At 34.8% G+C, this 18,829-nt stretch overlaps 3 protein-coding genes across 5 annotated transcripts; all 3 read left to right on the top strand.

Annotated features, from left to right (window-relative positions):
• The first annotated feature begins 2,970 nt into the window (after window positions 1–2,970).
• On the top strand, window positions 2,971–6,791 carry LOC107905801 (protein FRIGIDA-ESSENTIAL 1). Of its 2 annotated transcripts, none has more exons than XM_016832562.2 (5): window positions 2,971–3,395; window positions 4,081–4,609; window positions 4,740–4,966; window positions 5,044–6,419; window positions 6,641–6,791. In XM_016832562.2, exons 1-5 carry the CDS (start codon window positions 3,233–3,235, stop codon window positions 6,668–6,670), a joined length of 2,325 nt encoding a protein of 774 aa, XP_016688051.1. In that variant the 5' UTR covers window positions 2,971–3,232; the 3' UTR covers window positions 6,671–6,791. The 2 variants fall into 2 exon arrangements, with proteins under 2 accessions (XP_016688051.1, XP_016688053.1); XM_016832564.2 differs by having other exon boundaries at window positions 3,223–3,462.
• A 2,085-nt stretch (window positions 6,792–8,876) lies between these two features.
• On the top strand, window positions 8,877–10,609 carry LOC107905802 (auxin-repressed 12.5 kDa protein). Of its 2 annotated transcripts, XM_016832565.2 has the most exons (4): window positions 8,884–9,336; window positions 9,423–9,633; window positions 9,901–10,011; window positions 10,251–10,454. In XM_016832565.2, exons 1-3 carry the CDS (start codon window positions 9,231–9,233, stop codon window positions 9,971–9,973), a joined length of 390 nt encoding a protein of 129 aa, XP_016688054.1. In that variant the 5' UTR covers window positions 8,884–9,230; the 3' UTR covers window positions 9,974–10,011; window positions 10,251–10,454. The 2 variants fall into 2 exon arrangements, with proteins under 2 accessions (XP_016688055.1, XP_016688054.1); XM_016832566.2 differs by lacking the exon at window positions 9,901–10,011 and having other exon boundaries at window positions 8,877–9,336; window positions 10,251–10,609.
• A 4,504-nt stretch (window positions 10,610–15,113) lies between these two features.
• LOC107905804 (mitochondrial arginine transporter BAC1) lies at window positions 15,114–18,572 on the top strand. Its single transcript, XM_016832567.2, has 8 exons — window positions 15,114–15,414; window positions 15,733–15,822; window positions 16,932–17,033; window positions 17,194–17,298; window positions 17,404–17,502; window positions 17,584–17,772; window positions 17,870–17,968; window positions 18,095–18,572. The coding sequence occupies exons 1-8, from the start codon at window positions 15,307–15,309 to the stop codon at window positions 18,227–18,229; spliced, it is 927 nt and encodes a 308-aa protein (XP_016688056.1). The 5' UTR covers window positions 15,114–15,306; the 3' UTR covers window positions 18,230–18,572.
• Window positions 18,573–18,829: the final 257 nt, after the last annotated feature.

The raw sequence follows: 18,829 nt of genomic DNA, 5'->3' as shown, positions 1-18,829 counted from the left end.
AATATGATAAGAAATATTTGTAATTTATGTCTGTTTGATCGATAAGCTTCGGTAATGTTTCAAAACCTTATTTCGGTGACAAATGTGGGTTAAGGGTGTTATAGGAGATCCGAGACACACACATTCCATCTTCCATGCGACGAGTATACAATCACACTCAATGACGTAGCTTTATAACTCAGTTTACCGATGGATGGGCAGTCGTTACGGGATCAACGGTTGTTCCCAATAAAAAGGACCTTTCTGACGCAGTTTTAGGGAAAGTGCCGAACAAGTTTCAAGGTGGTCGGATAGATATGAAGTGGTTGTAAACTAATTTCAAAGAACTTCCTTCAAATGCGCCCAACGTTGTCAAAGAACAATACGCCCAAGGATTTTTCCTGAGGTTAATCGGAGGCATTCTAATGTCCAATAAATCTCGAAATTGGTACACATAAGATGGATGTCAATCGATAGTTGTCTGCTACTACTACAATCATGGGCTATTTCTACGTCCCTGATAGGTTCCCATTGGTGACAAGGTAAAAATAATTTGATAATAATATGTAGTTAATATAATAAATGTTGTTTATTTATTATATGTTTGAATTAACATATCGCTTGAATAAGTGGAACCACGGGTCGAGTTACGTGGGACTGCCGGAACAGCTCGAAAATATTCGGTTACTGTTAGATTAACACTCAAAAGCCGAGGTTAGTTATTGTTTTTTTCAAGCCTATAATAATTATACAATTATTTGCAATTTAAAATTTCGTACATAACAGAATTTATAATTGTGCACTGCAATTTGAATGGATGCCATACGTCGATTCGGATATCATAGAATGTATCCCACTGAAATTTTTGGCCTTTCAGAGTATGTGGGACGTGAGGGTGCTATTGATAGTGTATACGACGATAGAAATGTATAAATCAGATCGAGTGATGCAACAATTCGGGTGGAGGTAAAAATTTTTACTGCCATTGCGAAACATGGAAGCACTGCACAAGCTCGATCTCCGGGGGAAGACCGACGAAAATTGGTGAGATTACCATAAAAAATACATCGGTATTTGGGATCATAGGATGAAATTCTTACCTATCCGCGAACCTTTTTTTCTCATCAGACACGACGATCTGTTTGGAGCACATGCCTTGGTTCAAAGTCGCCAGGAAGCCATATCTGCTGTCAATGGAGGTGATGAGTATGCAACTTCTTCAGAAGAAGCCACAACAACCATCCCAGCAGCATAGGTCCGGAGGAGGTGCTGCAACGTGTTCGTCCTCAGCATCAACCAAATAAGAGCCACCAATGTCTACACCACATCCTGGGCAGTTCACTCCACTTATTATTGTATTTAGTGGAAAGTGCATCTAGCTATTCCCGTTTTCTTACCATGTTAGCAGGAAAGCTCGCTCAGTTGGATGAACTTTCTTACTATTTCCACTAAAGTCTGCCAAAAAAGTACCCTGATCTCGGGAATTCGGGATAAGATTTGAAGCACATTTTGAAGATATTCGATGAAAATGTTGGTCTTGTGATGCGTTTTCGACCACTGAGATTTTTTCCTTTACAATCTCACTCCTCTCTCACGCCTATAAAAGGGGGTTCCCCCTCTATACTCCATCATCCCTAAACCTATCATCTCTCCCAGCCTCTATCCTTACATTTTACGATATTATTTTCTTTTGATTTTCTTTCCCACTTCAGTGTTAAAAATTTTTGTCGCCAATAAAGTTTTCGGTTTTAGGTATTCTTAAGTCGTCAGTGATGCGATATCACCTTGAGACGCACACATTTCATATATCTTGCCGAAATGAATCTATTATCTCAAAAACCTATCCCGTGGAAGTCGGGTTCCAAGGTGATTTTGCTTTATACGGTCATGGGTGGAAGCCTGTGTAAAGGTATCGATCGAGAGTCGTTATGAGATCATCGATCAGAATATAACGGAAGAGTCAGTTGACAGTCATTATGCGAGCACAAACTCAAAATTTTTGATACCTTGAGATGTTGCCTTATAAATACCATATAAAAGTTTGAGCGAATAATCATAGGGAAAAACTGTGGGGTTTCTTGCTATAATCGGTGTAATTTTTTTCTCTATTTCTACACAGTTAATATCTTTAACCTTCTTTCTTATCCAAAGGTCGGCACTACCGTGGACACAGGAGGACTCTCAAGCTGGCAATGGCTGTGACATTAGAGTAAAGGTTATACACCTTTCAGGACGACAACGATTGTCGTTATTAAACAAATCATTAATAACTACAACCGTTGCCACATCGACTCAAGTTTGACCTCTACTTCAACAGAACATCCGCTCTCCGCCTGAGAGCCCTCTTGTGTCCATCTCGGTGTTAGCCTTCGAATAAGAATAAAATTTTAAAGATACTAACTGCCTGAAAATAGAGAAAAAAGTTACGTTAATTACACCGAAAAATCCCATCATTTTCCCCTATGAATATGACATCAATCTTATGTATGGTATATATAAATCATCATTTCTGGGTATCCGAAAAGCTTGAACTCGTGACTGCATAACTACCATCAACTGGTCCTCGGTTATATTCAAACTCGTGACCGCATCACGGCCACCGATTGGGACCTTCACTTAAACTTCAACTCGTGATTGTATCAAGCACGGTTACCCTGAAACCTGGCTTTCATATGATGGGTTTCTGAGGTAATGGTCTTATCTTGGCATGACATATGAAATGTATGTGTTCTAAGATGTGTTATCACATCCCCGACTCCTCAAATTTACCTATAAACTTTTACGATTTTACTATTAAAATATTAAACCCTAATTCCTAAAAAACTCTTATCCTAACCCTAACAAAATTTTAAAAAAATGTTGAGGACGCGCTTTCAAACTCTCTCCAAGATCGACCTAATTTTAAAAAAATTAGCCTAAAAATTTAATTAAAAAAAACTAAATTACCTCTATACTTTAATATTAAAGAAATGTGGAAATATGAAAAAAGAAATGGTTTAAAAGGTAACTCACTCTCCTTCACAATACAAGATTATGGCCCAAACTGTAGCTGGAGCCTAATCACTGACCCTCTAAGCACGCTCTAAGAGAAGCGCGTGGAGAAGAAGGTAATTGGGTCGTCACCCGGTGATGATCATCGACATCCAGACGGCAAACGATGAATGAATAAAGATCACACTCTTTGAGTGCGCAGCTCCGCAACCCCCATCCCCTCCGTTTCACGACCTCGTTCAAAATACTGCACTCAGCTGCAATGCCTCTGTCAACGCCCGCCGCTGTTCCACGCGCTGATAAGGACGATGAAAGACGCACCGCGTCGACCACCAGGCCAGAATTCAACAGCTCCGATATGGAAATCGACGACGATGATGATGAAGAAAGAGGAGAGGAGTTGCAAGTGTCTTCAAAACGAAACGGTTATTCAAAAATAAACCATCGTTCAATCGATTTTCATTGACTTAATTCGGAACGTTGATAAATTATGTATGATGATAACATCGTTTCATCTTTATGACATTTGAATTTTCTGAAAGGAGATTAAATATTTGAAGATGTTTAAAGTTATGATTTTTATGCCGTAACTTGAATGGGCCTTAGAAGATTGTAGTGTTCGAGGAGCAAAAGAAATAAAATAAGCATAATTTCTCATCGTGGGGAGAAGGGTTTATAGACTTGCATGTACTTATTCAACAACTAGATTGGTTTTTAACTGAGCCTAAGTACCTTAGTATTCCAAGAAATTTGGCACCCATTTTTTTAGCTTTAACATAATTGTATGTTATATTCAAAAAAAAAAAAGTACTGGTATATAATGCTGCTGACAGGTCTTTTTCTTAGGTGCTTGATGCTTGTTATGTTAGCATCAGGTGAATTGATACATCTTTAACTTGTTCCTGTAGTATTGCAATGAAGCAGCCGTGCAGGTGCTCCTATTTAATCTTCCTTTACTTTGGCTTGGTAACTACTTTTAGGGTCCAGATTATAAGAAAACAAAATGGAAAGACCTCATCTTTTATAAGATCTGATTAAAGGCTATTTCATAGTCTGACCGGAAATGATGGTTATTTCTTGTCATCTTGATTGAGTTTTCCTTCAATGCAGATGGTAGTAATATTATGGAGTCCAAGGGGCATGTTGGACACTCGGGATCAGATCCGTTAAGTGCTCCTGGAAGGTCTGAAATGAGAATACCATCTAAAACCCTTTATGTAGGAGAGAGTAGTACTAGTTTCAACTTATGTAGTCTTCCAGATGAGCCATGGGCAACTCAAAGGGAGGATCTATGCAAAAACTATGACGGTTCCAAGTATCCAATATCTGGAAAAAGGCCTGCGAATGAAAAGGCAATCCAAGAATATGGGGTTAATGGACAAGATGCTCGAGTCATTTTTGAAAGAAAGGCCCATGAAGACCACCATGAACAGCATACTAGTAGCACGGTCAATGAGATTATGTATGAGGCTACTAATCTAATAAGTGTTGATGGCAAAGAGGTAGCTATCAATGATGTTATTTCAATACTGGGCAGATATCACTCAGGTGTCGGAGTTAGTAGTCATCTAGGTTTTGAGCAAAAAAGCAAGCAAATGGGCATGCAAACAGAGGATAATAAGCGGAGTATGAAGTCAAGGTTAGTGATACTTATATGCCTTCTGTAACGTAGATTGAACCCAAGCTTCTTATTGTGTCCTTTTTGCTAGTAAATTTCTGCCTTCCCAAGATTAGTCGTCCATTATTTTACTAACCAATAGGTTTTACAGATCTTCTGCTCCGCAAACTAGTACTGGAAGTCTGTACCCTGGTGCTGAGTTTAATAGCGAGAACAAACGCCCTGCGCTTATTTGTGACTTCTTTGCTAGAGGGTGGTGTGTCAAAGGAAGTTCATGTAAATTTATTCACATAAAAGATAGTGGTAGTAATCCTAGCCAACAATCTGAGGAAGATGCAGCTGTAGCAGATGAGAAAATAGCTGTTCAGCTTGATGAAGGTACAACAAATTCTCTGCATTAAGGATGATCCAGAACCTTCTCTACTGTGATATCTTACAAGAACTTTATGCATCAGGTATTCAAAATACTGCTGAAAAATCAAGGCCACCTTCACCCGGTTCTTCTGACAGATTGCCTTCATCAGCTAGAAATAGGACAGCATTATCTCCTTTAATCCAGAGTAAGGATAAATCTATTGGAACTTCCCTTGGCTCTCAACAGTTTCAAGCATCTACAGATGATTCCGAGCCATCTAAGGATGTAAGACAAACCAGTATAGGTAAGAGTTTACCTGCGGACAATTATTTCAAGCCTGGTCTGCTGAGTGATAGAGGTAGTTCTACCTTCGGGAATGGTTTTCTTCCTAAGCATATACCTTATTTAAGTGGCTCGGATACATATCTGGGCAATACATATAAAGAGAACCAAAAATATCGTGTCTCAACATGGCTAGCATCATTACCTTTTAGTTCTTCTTCAAGCGCATGCTCTGTTGATGCTCAAAAGATGTTGAAGAATGACAGAGAACACCATACTTCCTGTCCATCTTCTTTGCTGCGAGGCTTTTCCTCCTTATCTAGTTTTGAACCAGAAAACTTTCCTGCAACTGATATTGCTAAGGATCCATTGCACTTAGTCGAATATAGAATAAAATTTTCTTCAGAAGATTGGGAACCATCAGTACCTTTTCGACCATCCTTTTTTATCACTTTTGGCCCATCATCCCCTCAACGCGAGTATGATCCTCTTCGTGATAGCATTGATTTGTCCAATGTAGGGGAGAGGTCTCTTAAATTTTCTTTCTCTAGTCAAGGTCCATCCCTCCTGGATGTAGCATATCCACCAACATATGATGATTCTACATCAGCAGGGCGACTGGTCCCTGCATGTAATGCTGATAAAATAACTGCATCTTGCCATGGTAGATATGTTGAAAATTTGGTCAATAACAATTGCTACACTTCTGGGAAAGATTCAACAACTGATGCAAATGATTGGACCTCTGCTGCTGACATGCAAAATGGAACGCTGGTTAAAGAAGAGATTTCATCGGTTGCTTCTCATGTCAAAGACATTTCAAAGGCGAGCAAAGCTGATACTGATCGTGATGCTAGACATCGAAGGGATGGGTTTAGATGCAAAAAGGACTTGAAAGTAGATAGAGTTAGAGAAAAGAATGAAATAGATATTGAGCATAAGGCAGATGGGGAGGCACTCAAAGAGTCTAAAGCAATGAGGCATTTCCATGCTGCTCTTGTAGATTTAATTAAAGAACTTTTGAAACCAACTTGGCGTGAGGGTCATCTCAGTAAAGATGCCCATAATAGAATAGTCAAAAAAGCAGTTAACAAGGTTATTGGCACCGTGCAACCTCTTCAAATTCCACTTACCTTTGAATCAGTTAAGCAGTATCTTTCAGCATCCCAATCAAAAATAGCAAGTCTTGTTCAGGTGAGCGTCTTTGATTTGAGAGTTGGTATGGTATATACTAGCGTGATCTAGAATAGGTGTGCTATTACTTCTACCAACCCTGATATTCCCTCTAAACAAAGATTAGATTTTTTAAGTGTGGATATTGTTTTCTCCATCAGTTAGGTTTACTATTATTTACTAGTCTACTTTTTAATATAATTCATTTATCAAACTGAGATTTCCCCACCCCTGTTTTGCAGGGATATATCGAGAAATACGGAAAATCTTGAGAGGCAGAGTGCTTATGTATTTGTACAGTTTTGTGCCCTTTATTAAGGGAATTCCTAACAATGATGTTTTTAATATATTAAACTGATAACCATCACCATGGCAGTGTTAGGAATTTCCTCATGAAATCTTTTCATATTTAATTTCTTTTTTCCTTTACAGTTTATGTGGCTTATCAATAGTTGGTATGATTCTAAGTATGTTTATCATCTTAGCTTGCATGCCACGAAATCTCCTAAGGAGTTTAACCTAAACTTTCTGTTAGGATTATGTAAGATCAGCTAAAATGTTTTGTATAAATGGGACTCCCTTGGCTTGTTCTGAACTCATGGCCTTTTCAACATTTTCTATGGATGTAAGTCACGAGTTCTAAAACAGTTTGACTTTATTTCGTAGTACCCTGCAGTTTTGTGAAAACTATCAGGCTAGATGAGTTGTAATATGAAGCTTAAGCTTCATGCTTATGGTTATACGGAATGTTGATATTTATGGTCTCTTATGGTTCAAACTGGTGTAAAATACATGGCAGTTTTTACGTAGGTTCACTGCTATTTGGTCATCTTTTTGACCTTGTTCTGTTAGCTCCAGTTTTCAGATTTGCGTGCTTACAGATAACATCCGTCATCATGCTTGTAGCAGAATTTATAGGGGGTGAGGCACTTACCTCATTTTGCTTAAGGCATACCTTTCCTTTAATGATTTGATACTAGACATTCCTAAGCAGTTGCTTTTGCCCTTTCCTCTGATGGTTTTTTTTATTAGAATCATGTTACGGCATTACATCATCATAGGAGTATCGGACTGACTTCATAACGCATAGGTTAGTTTTTTGTGATTAAAGAAAATCCTCCACATTTTGCTTCAGGATTGGCAGTTCTGAGATAAAACAGCGTTATCGATTTTCATCGGTTAAAACTTGCAGGGATCTATGGACTATGGAGGCTCGACGGCAATTTGATCTTCTTATTTTTGTTGGGTGGATTTACCAATGAAGCTGGTGAAGTAAAACAATGAAGCAGCTCTCTTATTTTTAGATTTTAGTGGAATCTAATGATTATATTTTGCTGTTATTTGATCAGGAGACAATCTATCTTTCATTCATTGCATGAGCTTCTGATGCCAACGAGGGTAACCGTATCCATTGCTTTCAATTAGTGGTATGTTCGATTGGTTCATTTAATATTTGCCGAATGTTATTGTCTGGATATATTTTTAAAAGAAAAAAACTTGCCTGATTTTGATGCTTATTTTCCCTAGTATCGAGAACAAACTCGTACTTGCGTCATTAATCCAACAAAATAATGGCATAAACAGTTGCAACTTCAAATTTCCTAGAATAATAATGATATGGGCTACGTTGCGTTCGTCCTCCTTTCTTTTTGGGCCTTAAATTTCTTACGTAAATAAATTCCGATTGTCAAATTTTTACTCTTTTTTTTAATTTAGTATATTTTAAGAGTATGGCTATATTATTAAGCTATTGTCATTTGTTAGAACTATTGGACTTTTTTCCTTGCAATTTTAGTCCAAAAAATCTTGCCTTTTTTGGTACACTATAAATTGAGAGAGGGGACTATGTTAATAAGGTTTGAATTCTAATCACACTGGAGTGTCAAATGAAAAGCTTAACCATGACTCTCTTCTCTTGTATTATTGGCATTTTTTATATTTTTTAAAGTGGTTTGGTCTAAAAAATTTGACATCCCACTAAGAAAAGTTGCCACCTAGTTGCTGGATTTTAACATGCATAAAATAGACAAACAATAAGGTTGCTTTGAATCCCACGGTTAGAACACATCAATCTAATAAAAATGTGATCTTAAGATTTAGTGTCCATTTTCCAGATCCTTCCACTGCCTAACTCCCCTTTGACAATAGACAAACCTTTAGCTTTGGTCACCTCAACTTGCATTATTCAAATATTAGAAAAGAAATATGATTTATCTTTAGATTTCTAGAAAAGTTTTTTTTTCGTCATTTTTATATTTTAATCCAGTGAGTTAAAAGAGATATTTACAGCATAACTTACATCTTAATTCTTTAACCAAAAGAAAAATGAAGGAAATGGCGTGATCAAAGGGAATGGGACATCCAAACACATGACTTCTTTTTTTTCTTTTTTTTTTTGTGGACCCCCGATAATGGATCTAACGATTAGGACAAACAATTGTATATGTTACATTCTGAATCAATATATCAACCTACTCTCTTGAACACTCTCATCAGATTAGAATTAAATAAAGGTAGATATTGTTTTGCGCCCCCCCCCTCCCTTTACTCACTCATCTTCTCATCCTTATCCATCTCCTTTGGACGTAATATCATGCCCACTCCTCATTCTTCTATTGCCAATATTCACTCGTCATTAATTGCCTTTAAATTTAATTTCCTCCAAACTATTATAAATTTGGAAATAGCAAAAAGAAACCCCTTTTCCTTGTAGGAAGAGAGAGGGAGAGATATTTTTTAGCTAAAACTTTACCCATATATAATATCACCATATACCCTTAAAAAACATTACATTACAGAGAAGAGAAACCAGAGAGAACAAAGAAAGAAAAAATGGTTCTGCTAGACAAAATGTGGGACGATGTAGTAGCTGGGCCTCCACCTGAACGTGGTCTCGGCAGGCTTAGGAAGATCACCACCCAGCCTTTGTCCATCAAAGGTAAAAATATCAATACTATGCATGGATTTGATTTTTTTTTTGTTGACTGTTGAGTGACTGACTGAGAGTTAATATGTTTTGGTTAGATGAAGGAGAAAGGAAAAAGTACCAGAGGTCGTTGTCGCTGCCGAATAGTCCAGTGTCAGGTCCGACACCCGTGACACCGACGACTCCGACGGCGCGTAAGGAGAACGTGTGGAGGAGTGTGTTCCATCCGGGTAGCAACCTCGCCACCAAAAGTATAGGTTCTGAAGTTTTCGACAAGCCACAACCTAACTCTCCTACCGTCTATGACTGGTGCGTATACCTCGTACCATGCATGCATGGATTTTGTCTGGCTGCTACTTCTTTAGACACTTGGTTTTTTGGTTTTTGGGGCTTTGATCATTCACTAATCTATCTATTTGGTTGCTGAGAAAAATGAATTCTAATTAATCATGGCAAGGGTGACAGCAACGGTTAACCAGATAATCACTAAATATAAATATATAATGAAATCAAGATATTTTAGAGCAGAATCCTCAAGGATTTTCCTCCTCCTTTTTTTTTCTAACGTTTTCTCAGCAACCAAACGGAGGCTCAGAGACAGAGCATGAAGGAAAACTTGGCTATTTGTTTGGTCGCTGCGTGGAAATAATTCCTTTTGATCAGTATACACTCTTATACTCATTTATGGTATAACACTAGTTGTTTCTTATTATTAACTTTAATTATTTTATAACAAACGGAAATTAGATGACTTGCTTAAAATAAGTAAAGATTAGATATTTCAAAAGAAATATTTAGATATATAGACTTTTTTGAATCAATTTCACTACGATTCTGGATCAAAGGGGCTGAATCTAATTTCTGGGTATGAAAACTAAAACTGTGTACCAAGATATTGAAAGCACTTGGTTTGCATGCGATGACAGGCTTTACAGTGGGGAGACCAGGAGCAAGCATCGCTGAGAGGGTGGCGACTGACAGGCGGCTAGCAGGCTGCTCTAGTGAGCCAGGGTTGCATGTAAATAGTGTGTTCTCTTTTCTTTTCTTTTTTTTCAATGTGCTATTTTGTCTCTGTCTTTGTCTCTTGATGCTATTTGATGTCTCGAGTAACCGTAGAAGGTGTTTTAAGAGCTGACAGCTAAAGCTTTAGTTTGCCCTTGTTTTTTTGTAAGTAATGTTGGCCAAGGGTGCGCTAGCCCACGGTGGCTATTGATGCTTTGTCATTCAAGCTGCCACCGTGAGCGGCGGATATATTACATAAATAAATAAAGAGATTAATGGGGTATGTGTAATGATGTGCATAAGTATGTTATTTTAATTTAATCAAAGCATTAATAATATTTAATTAATTTTGGGGTTCATCTCCATTTATCTTTTAATTTTTTTAAGGTCAATTATTGAGGTGAGAAGAGGATAAGGGTTTCGCTCTCATGGTACGTTTTATGGACCCACCTTTGTTAGACAAGGAATGGTTACGAAAATGGTGTGATGGGGGACCTATTTATTTCCATTAGAACTGACTACTTTGTAAAATGGCAAGTGCACATATTCAAGTAGATTTCAAGTGATAATAAGGCTGATGACCTAGAATTTTCATTTAGAATCAAGAATATCATTGGGTGCAATGATAAGATGGATATAAGAGTTGACATGTGCCGGATCTCTAAAATAAAAAATTATTATTTAGGCCCTTTAAGTTTTTTAAAAATTTTAAATTAGTGGAGGGAAAATTACTCCTTAGTCTCCTTTAAAATTATAAAATTTTAATTTAATTTTTTAAAAATTATAAAGATATAAATTATAAAAAATTAAAATTTTATTCGATCTCCTTAAAAAATTATTCTGACTTCGCCTCTGCACATTATATTTTTTAAAAAAAAATATTGTTGAGAGAAATAATCACGAATATTAAATATAGACCGTAAGGTAAATATAATATATATATATAAAAGGAATATACTACGGTTAATACATCATTAACAGCCCGTTGTTAAAATATAAACATTTTAATTTAAAGATCAAAATTCAAAATTTTAAGGCTTTTAATTTTTTCCCCCTTTTTGGTAATATCTTTTTTTCCTTTTAAGCGTTGAGATAGCTAGTATGACATGAATGGTTTGTTGATATGACTGTTATTAGCGCTAGTTAGAATGGTAGTTACAATTCAACGAATATTTGATAGGTTATTGTAATTTATCATATTTAATTGGGATATATAATTCTTTTCCTACAATAATGGGATAGGGACGTGAATAAATATTTGATAAAAATTTTAACAATTGTTCTATTAAATCAATACAAGTTGAGATATTTTGACTCGAGTTATTAGAGTTAATTATCAAATACATTTGAGTATTTTTAGTAATTCATTGTTAAAGATATGTCATACAACAATCAAATCAAAGAATTAGTCAAAACTTTCACCCGCCTAAATCAGATACTTGTTGATTATAGTGGATAAATTTTAAATAAAATTTTGTATAAGTGTAATTTGGTCGGGTTAGAATTGAAATTAAAATTATAATTGTTAGTGAAATTGTGTAGTTGCAATTAAACAAAAATAAGAGACGCAAAATTAACAAAGATCAGAGGGTTATTTACTTTGAAGTCAGTGTGTTAGTTAAAACTAGTTTAACTGTAAAAACAACCTAATGTTTATTAGGTTAGTTAAAACTTAAAAAGGTTGTGCTTACTCAAAAGATAAATTTATAACTATAGTTTTTTTTCCTCCTTCATGTACTCTAATTCTATTTCTGGCTAATGTACTTTATTTTGTTGCAATTATTTAAAATTGCAAAATCTGACAATTCTTTGTAAAATATTTTATTTTGAAAATCTAAACTTTCAATCTTGTAAAATTATATACCAATTTTATTTAACAAAACATTGTCATTTAAAAATACATATTTGAATTAATTTTATTTCATAAAGACGACAAAATCAAAATTTAACATATAATTTTTATAAAAATAATATATTTGAATATATATCATTTTAAGGAATGGGAAAGTAGGGACTATAACTATTTTTTTATCAGATTATTTCAATAATTGAAATTTTTCATTAAAAACAAAACTGATATTTCATACGGGAATACTTTGATTTAATTGACTCAATTTTTGAGTCTACCAAATATTAGAGAATGATATTATAACAACTCATTTTAATATTGATATACTAGATAGAATTTTAACTAGGATGTCCTAAATTTCGTCATTTCGTATGTGATAAAGTACTCTAGCCAAGTTGAAAAGCCAAAAAAACAAAGTTAAAAACTGAGTGATAGAATCTATACTTTGTAAAAAGCAAGTTGTAGCATCATGTTCTCGTCTTATAAAGCTGCCGGCAACCTTGATGTTGTTGGGTTTATCTTTACCAGGGTTAAATTATTTTTTGAGTTCTCAATTTAATAATTATTTTTATTTTGAGATTTGAAAATATTTTTTGTTTAACTTAATTTTTAAATTTGGTAATTGTTGTTACACTAGGGTTTGAACTTTTCTTTGTCCAAGCTAGCTTTTTAACTTGGCAATTGTTTTTGCATCAAGACCTGAACGTTTTTGTCCAAATAGTCCCTAATATTTTTTTGAAAACCTTAAAGTTCAAGCCCTTAATGTGGGATTAATTGTCAAGTTTTGGAATAACTTGGACAAAAAAATTTTCAATCCCCAATGTAGGAACAATTGTTTTGTCAATGTCCCAATATGAGAATAATTACCAAGTTTAAGGATTAAAAATTAAACCCCAATGTGAAAGTTGTTGCCAAGTCCATACCCGAAATAATTATTTAACTCTTTTTAAAATTACACACGAATTTTCGTTAAGTATATAAGGTGATTCATAAATTTTAAATTAATATAAAAAAAATTATGTATAAATTTAAAATTTATCCCATAAGTAGAGTTGATGTTTTATTATTTTGTGATTATAAATTTAATCGGCCTTATCATATTAATATTAATTTATATAAATGTTTATACTATTATTAAGATTTGATAAAATTAATATCATAAATTAATTGAGTATCATTAGAAAATGACTTAAAAATATTTTTTAAAATATTGCGACAAGTATTATTATAATGATGTTTTTTTTATATTCTATATAAATATATATATATAAACTTAAATTAAAAAAAATCTCATATAATAGAATTTTATGGTGCCAAAATCTCCAAAACTTCAACTTTATCATTTTAATCAAAGTCTTATTAAACTATTTACATAATACCATAATTTAATTATTATTAAAATCTCTTGTAGATTTTTTTATATATAACGTACAATACCGATGGTATAAAAAATCAAACAAGGTAGAAAATTAATTTATATTTTTTGTTATTGATTTCCTGTAATTTGATATGATAAATTAAGTTCTTTTGAGTATTTAATAAGCTTATTTTTAAGTAGTTTACGAGTTTTTTTAATGTTTTTTATTGATTATTAGATTTTAGTGTTAATGATAACATTTATTATATTTTACCTCTTTTAAGACCTAAATTGACAAAGCTATGTCATTGTGAGCTTAATAATTGATTTGAGCTTATGTAGGAAGATGACACTATGGCCAAACATTAAGGAGGACCTGATCTGTTGGAGGGGCTGCAACACTGGTGCATATGTGTCACAACACTGACCCTCCATCACTTAAAGGAAGCAAACTTCAACAAAAAATCAACCTGGAGTAATTTGCCACTATAGCCGCGACATTACGATGTGTTGTGTCGCGACATTGAACCTCAAAGTCTCAATTACAAGCCCTCGAGGTTGTGATTTCAAGCCAATGGTTGAAGCGAAGGAACTCAGTGACACTGTCATCGAAATCGTGACACCAATAAGGCTGTGTCGTGATGCCAAGTGCCCCAAACCAAGCTTGTGCCTACTGTCGTCAAGGTCGCGACACAAGCCAATATCATGTCCACTGCCAAGGATGTCGCGACACTAAAGTTTGACGGGTGAAGAAAAATTGCTATGTCCAAACAAGCTCATTTTAGTTTTCATTTAAGGGCATAATTGTCGAAGTTAGATTAAATGTTAATAGATTATAAATACTACTTTATAAACTTTTGGTAGTGAATTTTTGAGGCTTGAACATTTTCTTTACTTTCCATATTTTTAGATTAGGTTTATTTGTTTTTTTCCTTCTAATTTTTAGATTAATTTTCCCCTTTTCTTTTTAATAATTTTTTATTGTTTTATTTATTTATTCTTAATAAAGACTTTTGTAAATAGAGATGGATCAGTGTCAAAAAGTTTTATTTGAATGATCATTCACCCGTAGAACGGGGCACCCTTCTTGTGCTAATAAAGCTAACTCACCATATTGTCTTTCTGCCTATTTAACTTCCGTCATTGACGTGTCTGACAGATCACATGTATGTTCAACCACTATCTCTGTGATAAAACCAAAACCAAAACCAAAACCCAAACCTAATCTACATCTACTCTGTTAGAGTCTCTTCCGACCTCGGTTCCATCATTGAATGATGACTTTGAAAAGTTGGTTGTCACAAAATGCTTAAATTCCTTTTACAGTCTTCCTTATTAGTGTTTACAACTTCAATTAACAAGTTAATATTTCATGTAAGAAAATCAATATTTCAAAATTTATTTGGATGATTAAAATATCATTTCATGTATTTTTATTTTCATATTTTTACTTTAAATTATGTTTAAAATTTTTATCATATTTTACATGAAATTTGATTACAAATAATAAAAAGAATAAAAAACAAAACATAATGAATTATCAACTGATTTTAAAAAAAATTGAAATATATATTATTTAAAATAATAATAATAAAAAGATAGAACATATAGTAGTAATTTAGTTCTAGATTATTGATACTCGAGATTTTGACGAGGATTTCGCTGTAGCTCTCCCTCGCACAATCGCTCTATAGGATCTGGCGCGGAGTGGACCGAATCTCCGATGTTCTTTTTACTGTCAAACTAAAAAAAGGCTTTAGACATTTACCAAAACATGGTCATGGAAGACAGTCGCAAACCTTACAGTTACAAAGAGTACGTCGCGGGCTTGTTCGCCGGTGTTGCGCCTGTCGTCGTCGGTCACCCCTTCGACACTGTCAAGGTATAACTTCTTTCTTATCGTTTTCATTTCTCATCCTAAAAAATTTGGAAAATAAAGCCTTTTTTTTTAGGTATGGGTTCGGAAATTTTTGAAGGATTATGTTTGTTAAGTTGTAACAATTACCAATTTAACTAGGTTGTTAGTGTTGCTAGGAATGTGGGTTCAATCATCGAATTTAAAAATCGGAAAATTTCCTCTTTGGGAACATGTAAATGTTGATTAGTTTCCTTTAAGATAAGTTCTATTTATTGCTTCCTGGTTTTGTTGACAACGTAACAATTAGTAAAGCTTCTTTTGTATCTACGGTTGTTTGGTCAGGTTAAGTTGCAGAAACACAATACTAATGTGCAGGGGATTACATATAGGAATGGCTTCCATTGCACTGCTAGGATACTCGCAACTGAAGGGGTATGCTCCTTAATCTTTGTTCTTTTCTTTTCACCATCAAGAACCCTGTTCGTAAATTTGCTCTTTGGTAGTGTTTGGTGCTTTTCCATGATATGATTCCTATGGAATGTGATTCGATGGAATATGATGGCTGGGAATGTGATTACTGAGGAAGTTAATATATTGGAAGGTATTGATTAAAATTGTAGGAAGAATCTGGTGGAAGTAATAGAGAAAATCAAGTAGTAGGACAAAGGAAGAAGACAATAGTTTTTCCAATATAAAATAGGGTTAATTTGTCTTAATATTTTTTCAACTTTTCAATCTACATGGGAATGGGAAAGTAATTTTCCCACCTTTTTATCATGGGAATCGTATTGCCATATTTACGGGAAAGTAATTCTTAAGGGAAAGTTAGATTCCAAGAAAAGTAAATAAAATCTAACATACCAAACGTTGGAATCATTTTCCAACTTATTAAATTCCTAGGAAAGTGACTACTTTCCATCATACCAAATGCTACCTTTGCTGAGAGTTTAGACCACTGGCATCTAGATAAATACATGCGGTGGAAAGAGATCATGTTATTTGTTTATGACTTTTGGTCATTCTTGAACTCAAAGACCTATTGATTTTGTTTATAGGGATTCTTTCTGTTCAAATGCAAAATGAATCAGTAGGATATAATGAGCTAAATGTTCTGCTATCTCAGACTTCAACATTTTGCACAGACAAGCTTGTTATGTGTTTATTCCTACAATGGATCTTGTCTGCTAATGTCCTAAAATCTAAAAATGTAAATGTCAATATTGGAAAAAGTAATTGAAGTTATCCATGAATCTGTGAAGATAGAGAGAATTTGCAATTTGTATATGTCCAAAAGGGAAAAGAAAGAATAAAGAAAGATTCTTACAAATTCTCAATATCTATAGCTGCAATTCTAGAACCAAGATTTTGGTCTACTACGTAAGTTGAGAGGATACTTCAGCATGTACAAGGTTGTCTGTGGAATATAGATCATTGGTTCACTTTTTTGGTTGTATATGTTATACATGGTTGTTACTCTCTCCCTTACTCTTAACATATTTGAATTTTTTCTTTTTTGGAGAACTCATGATTAGCTTTGGCAGGTTAGAGGACTTTATATAGGGGCAACGCCATCTTTTGTTGGGATGGCTTTTGAAAGTTCACTTCTTTTTGGCATTTATTCGCAAACAAAACAGTCACTGCAGGTTCGTATTACAGGGAATTGGAGGTGATATACCCATCCATGAAACTCCTATTGCAGAAACTAGATTGGGAACTAGTTGTTTTAATAATATCATAGGCATGTTTCCAACACATTGTAATGTTTTAAATTATTTTTTAAAAAGATTTTTTGTGCCAATTAAGGGAGGAGTTCAGAGTAGCAGGCCCCAGCCCCAAGTAATAATTCCTTCTGCTGCTTTCGCTGGAGCTATTATCAGTTTTGTTCTATGTCCATCAGAGCTAGTGAAGGTAAGAATTAGTTTCTATGCCCCGCTAGTACTTGCTCTATGATAATTGATAGCAGATCACTGTTTGTTTCTCCCAAAGCATGCTTTTGACATTGGGCTTCTCCAGTGTAGGATGCAAATTCAAGGTACTGACTCTTTGGTTCCAAAGTGCAGTGGCTACAGTAGTTCTCTTGATTGCGCACTAAAAACCATAAAAAGTGATGGGGTGAGAAATACTCTGCCTTTTGGCAACTTAATTTGTACGTGATTTAAACTAATGGAACACCTTTCAGGTTACAGGTTACAGGTTACAGGCGCCTTTCGTGGTGGCTCTACAACATTTTTAAGGGAATCTATTGGAAATGCAGTATTTTTTAGTGTGTATGAATATGTCCGCTATTATATGCATTTACAGCTAAAATCTGGTTCATCTGACCATAACAATTTGGTTGATATGGGAATTGGAATTCTGAGTGGTGGTCTGGGTGGTGTAGCTGTAAGCATTCTGACATCCTTGCATATTGATTTTTCAATTTTGAGTTACGATATGGTCTATTTATATCTAGTTTTATTCTTTATTTGTTTTTTCTTAGTTCTGGTCAACTGTTTTACCTTTGGATGTGGCAAAAACCATTATCCAGACCGCTCCAGATAAAAGCTCTCCGACAAATCCGTTTCAAGTTTTAAATTCGGTAAGATGATCTGAATGTGCCTTTTCTAGCACAATAAGATGGATAGCAGCATGGTGGAGGTTTTGTAACAATCAAAATAATATTGAAAGGAACGGAGGATATTCTAATTGTTTCCTTGCCTTGTAGATATATCGGATGTCTGGACTTAGAGGATGCTACACAGGCCTGGGTCCTACTATACTGAGAGCTTTTCCTGCTAATGCAGCTGCAATAGTCACCTGGGAGGTAGCCATGAAGCTTCTCGGAATCAAGAACAACTAAGGAAGCTAATAATTAATTCATCTGATCACAAGAGGCTTCTAACATTTTCAAAGTTATATAATTAGCTCGGTGGCTGATCTTTCATCTCACATCTTGGCATGGGTTGATCCTTGGGATTTCTATGATATGACCTTGAAGTTTAATTTCTTTTGCAGGAAAGAGTGCAATAGTATAGCACTTGAGCGGCTGAAACAATCATTAATGTTTTTCGAGTTATCCCCCCGATTTTTTTTCATGTCGGTGCAGGAAGAGTTTTTCACAGGTCTATTGTTGTCTGCATGAGGATGCTTCTTTATCAAATATTGGATAATTTTATTTAAGCGAATATTATATACTTTATTGATTTGGTACTTCCACCTGGTTGGCCATTAGTATTTGATTTGAATTAGTTTTATTTGCTTTGCACTTGCATGACAATTGTGTCGAAACACTACCCGATGGAATCCAAGGCTCAACACAGCTAGCAATGGAGTTCTTACTGTTTTATCAGAAACGTGTGAGAGACTTCAGCACTTGGGCACTGAAAAGCTAATTTGATCAAAGTCTGAATCTGCTAATACTAATCGCAGCGACGTTTTTGGCGAACAAAGCTGTTATTTG

Source organism: Gossypium hirsutum, chromosome D05, assembly GCF_007990345.1.
Source record: "Gossypium hirsutum isolate 1008001.06 chromosome D05, Gossypium_hirsutum_v2.1, whole genome shotgun sequence".
NCBI classification, from domain to species: Eukaryota; Viridiplantae; Streptophyta; class Magnoliopsida; order Malvales; family Malvaceae; genus Gossypium; species Gossypium hirsutum.
The sequence above is the reverse complement of the archived record's forward strand: the minus strand, read 5'-3'. Positions and strand labels throughout refer to the sequence as shown.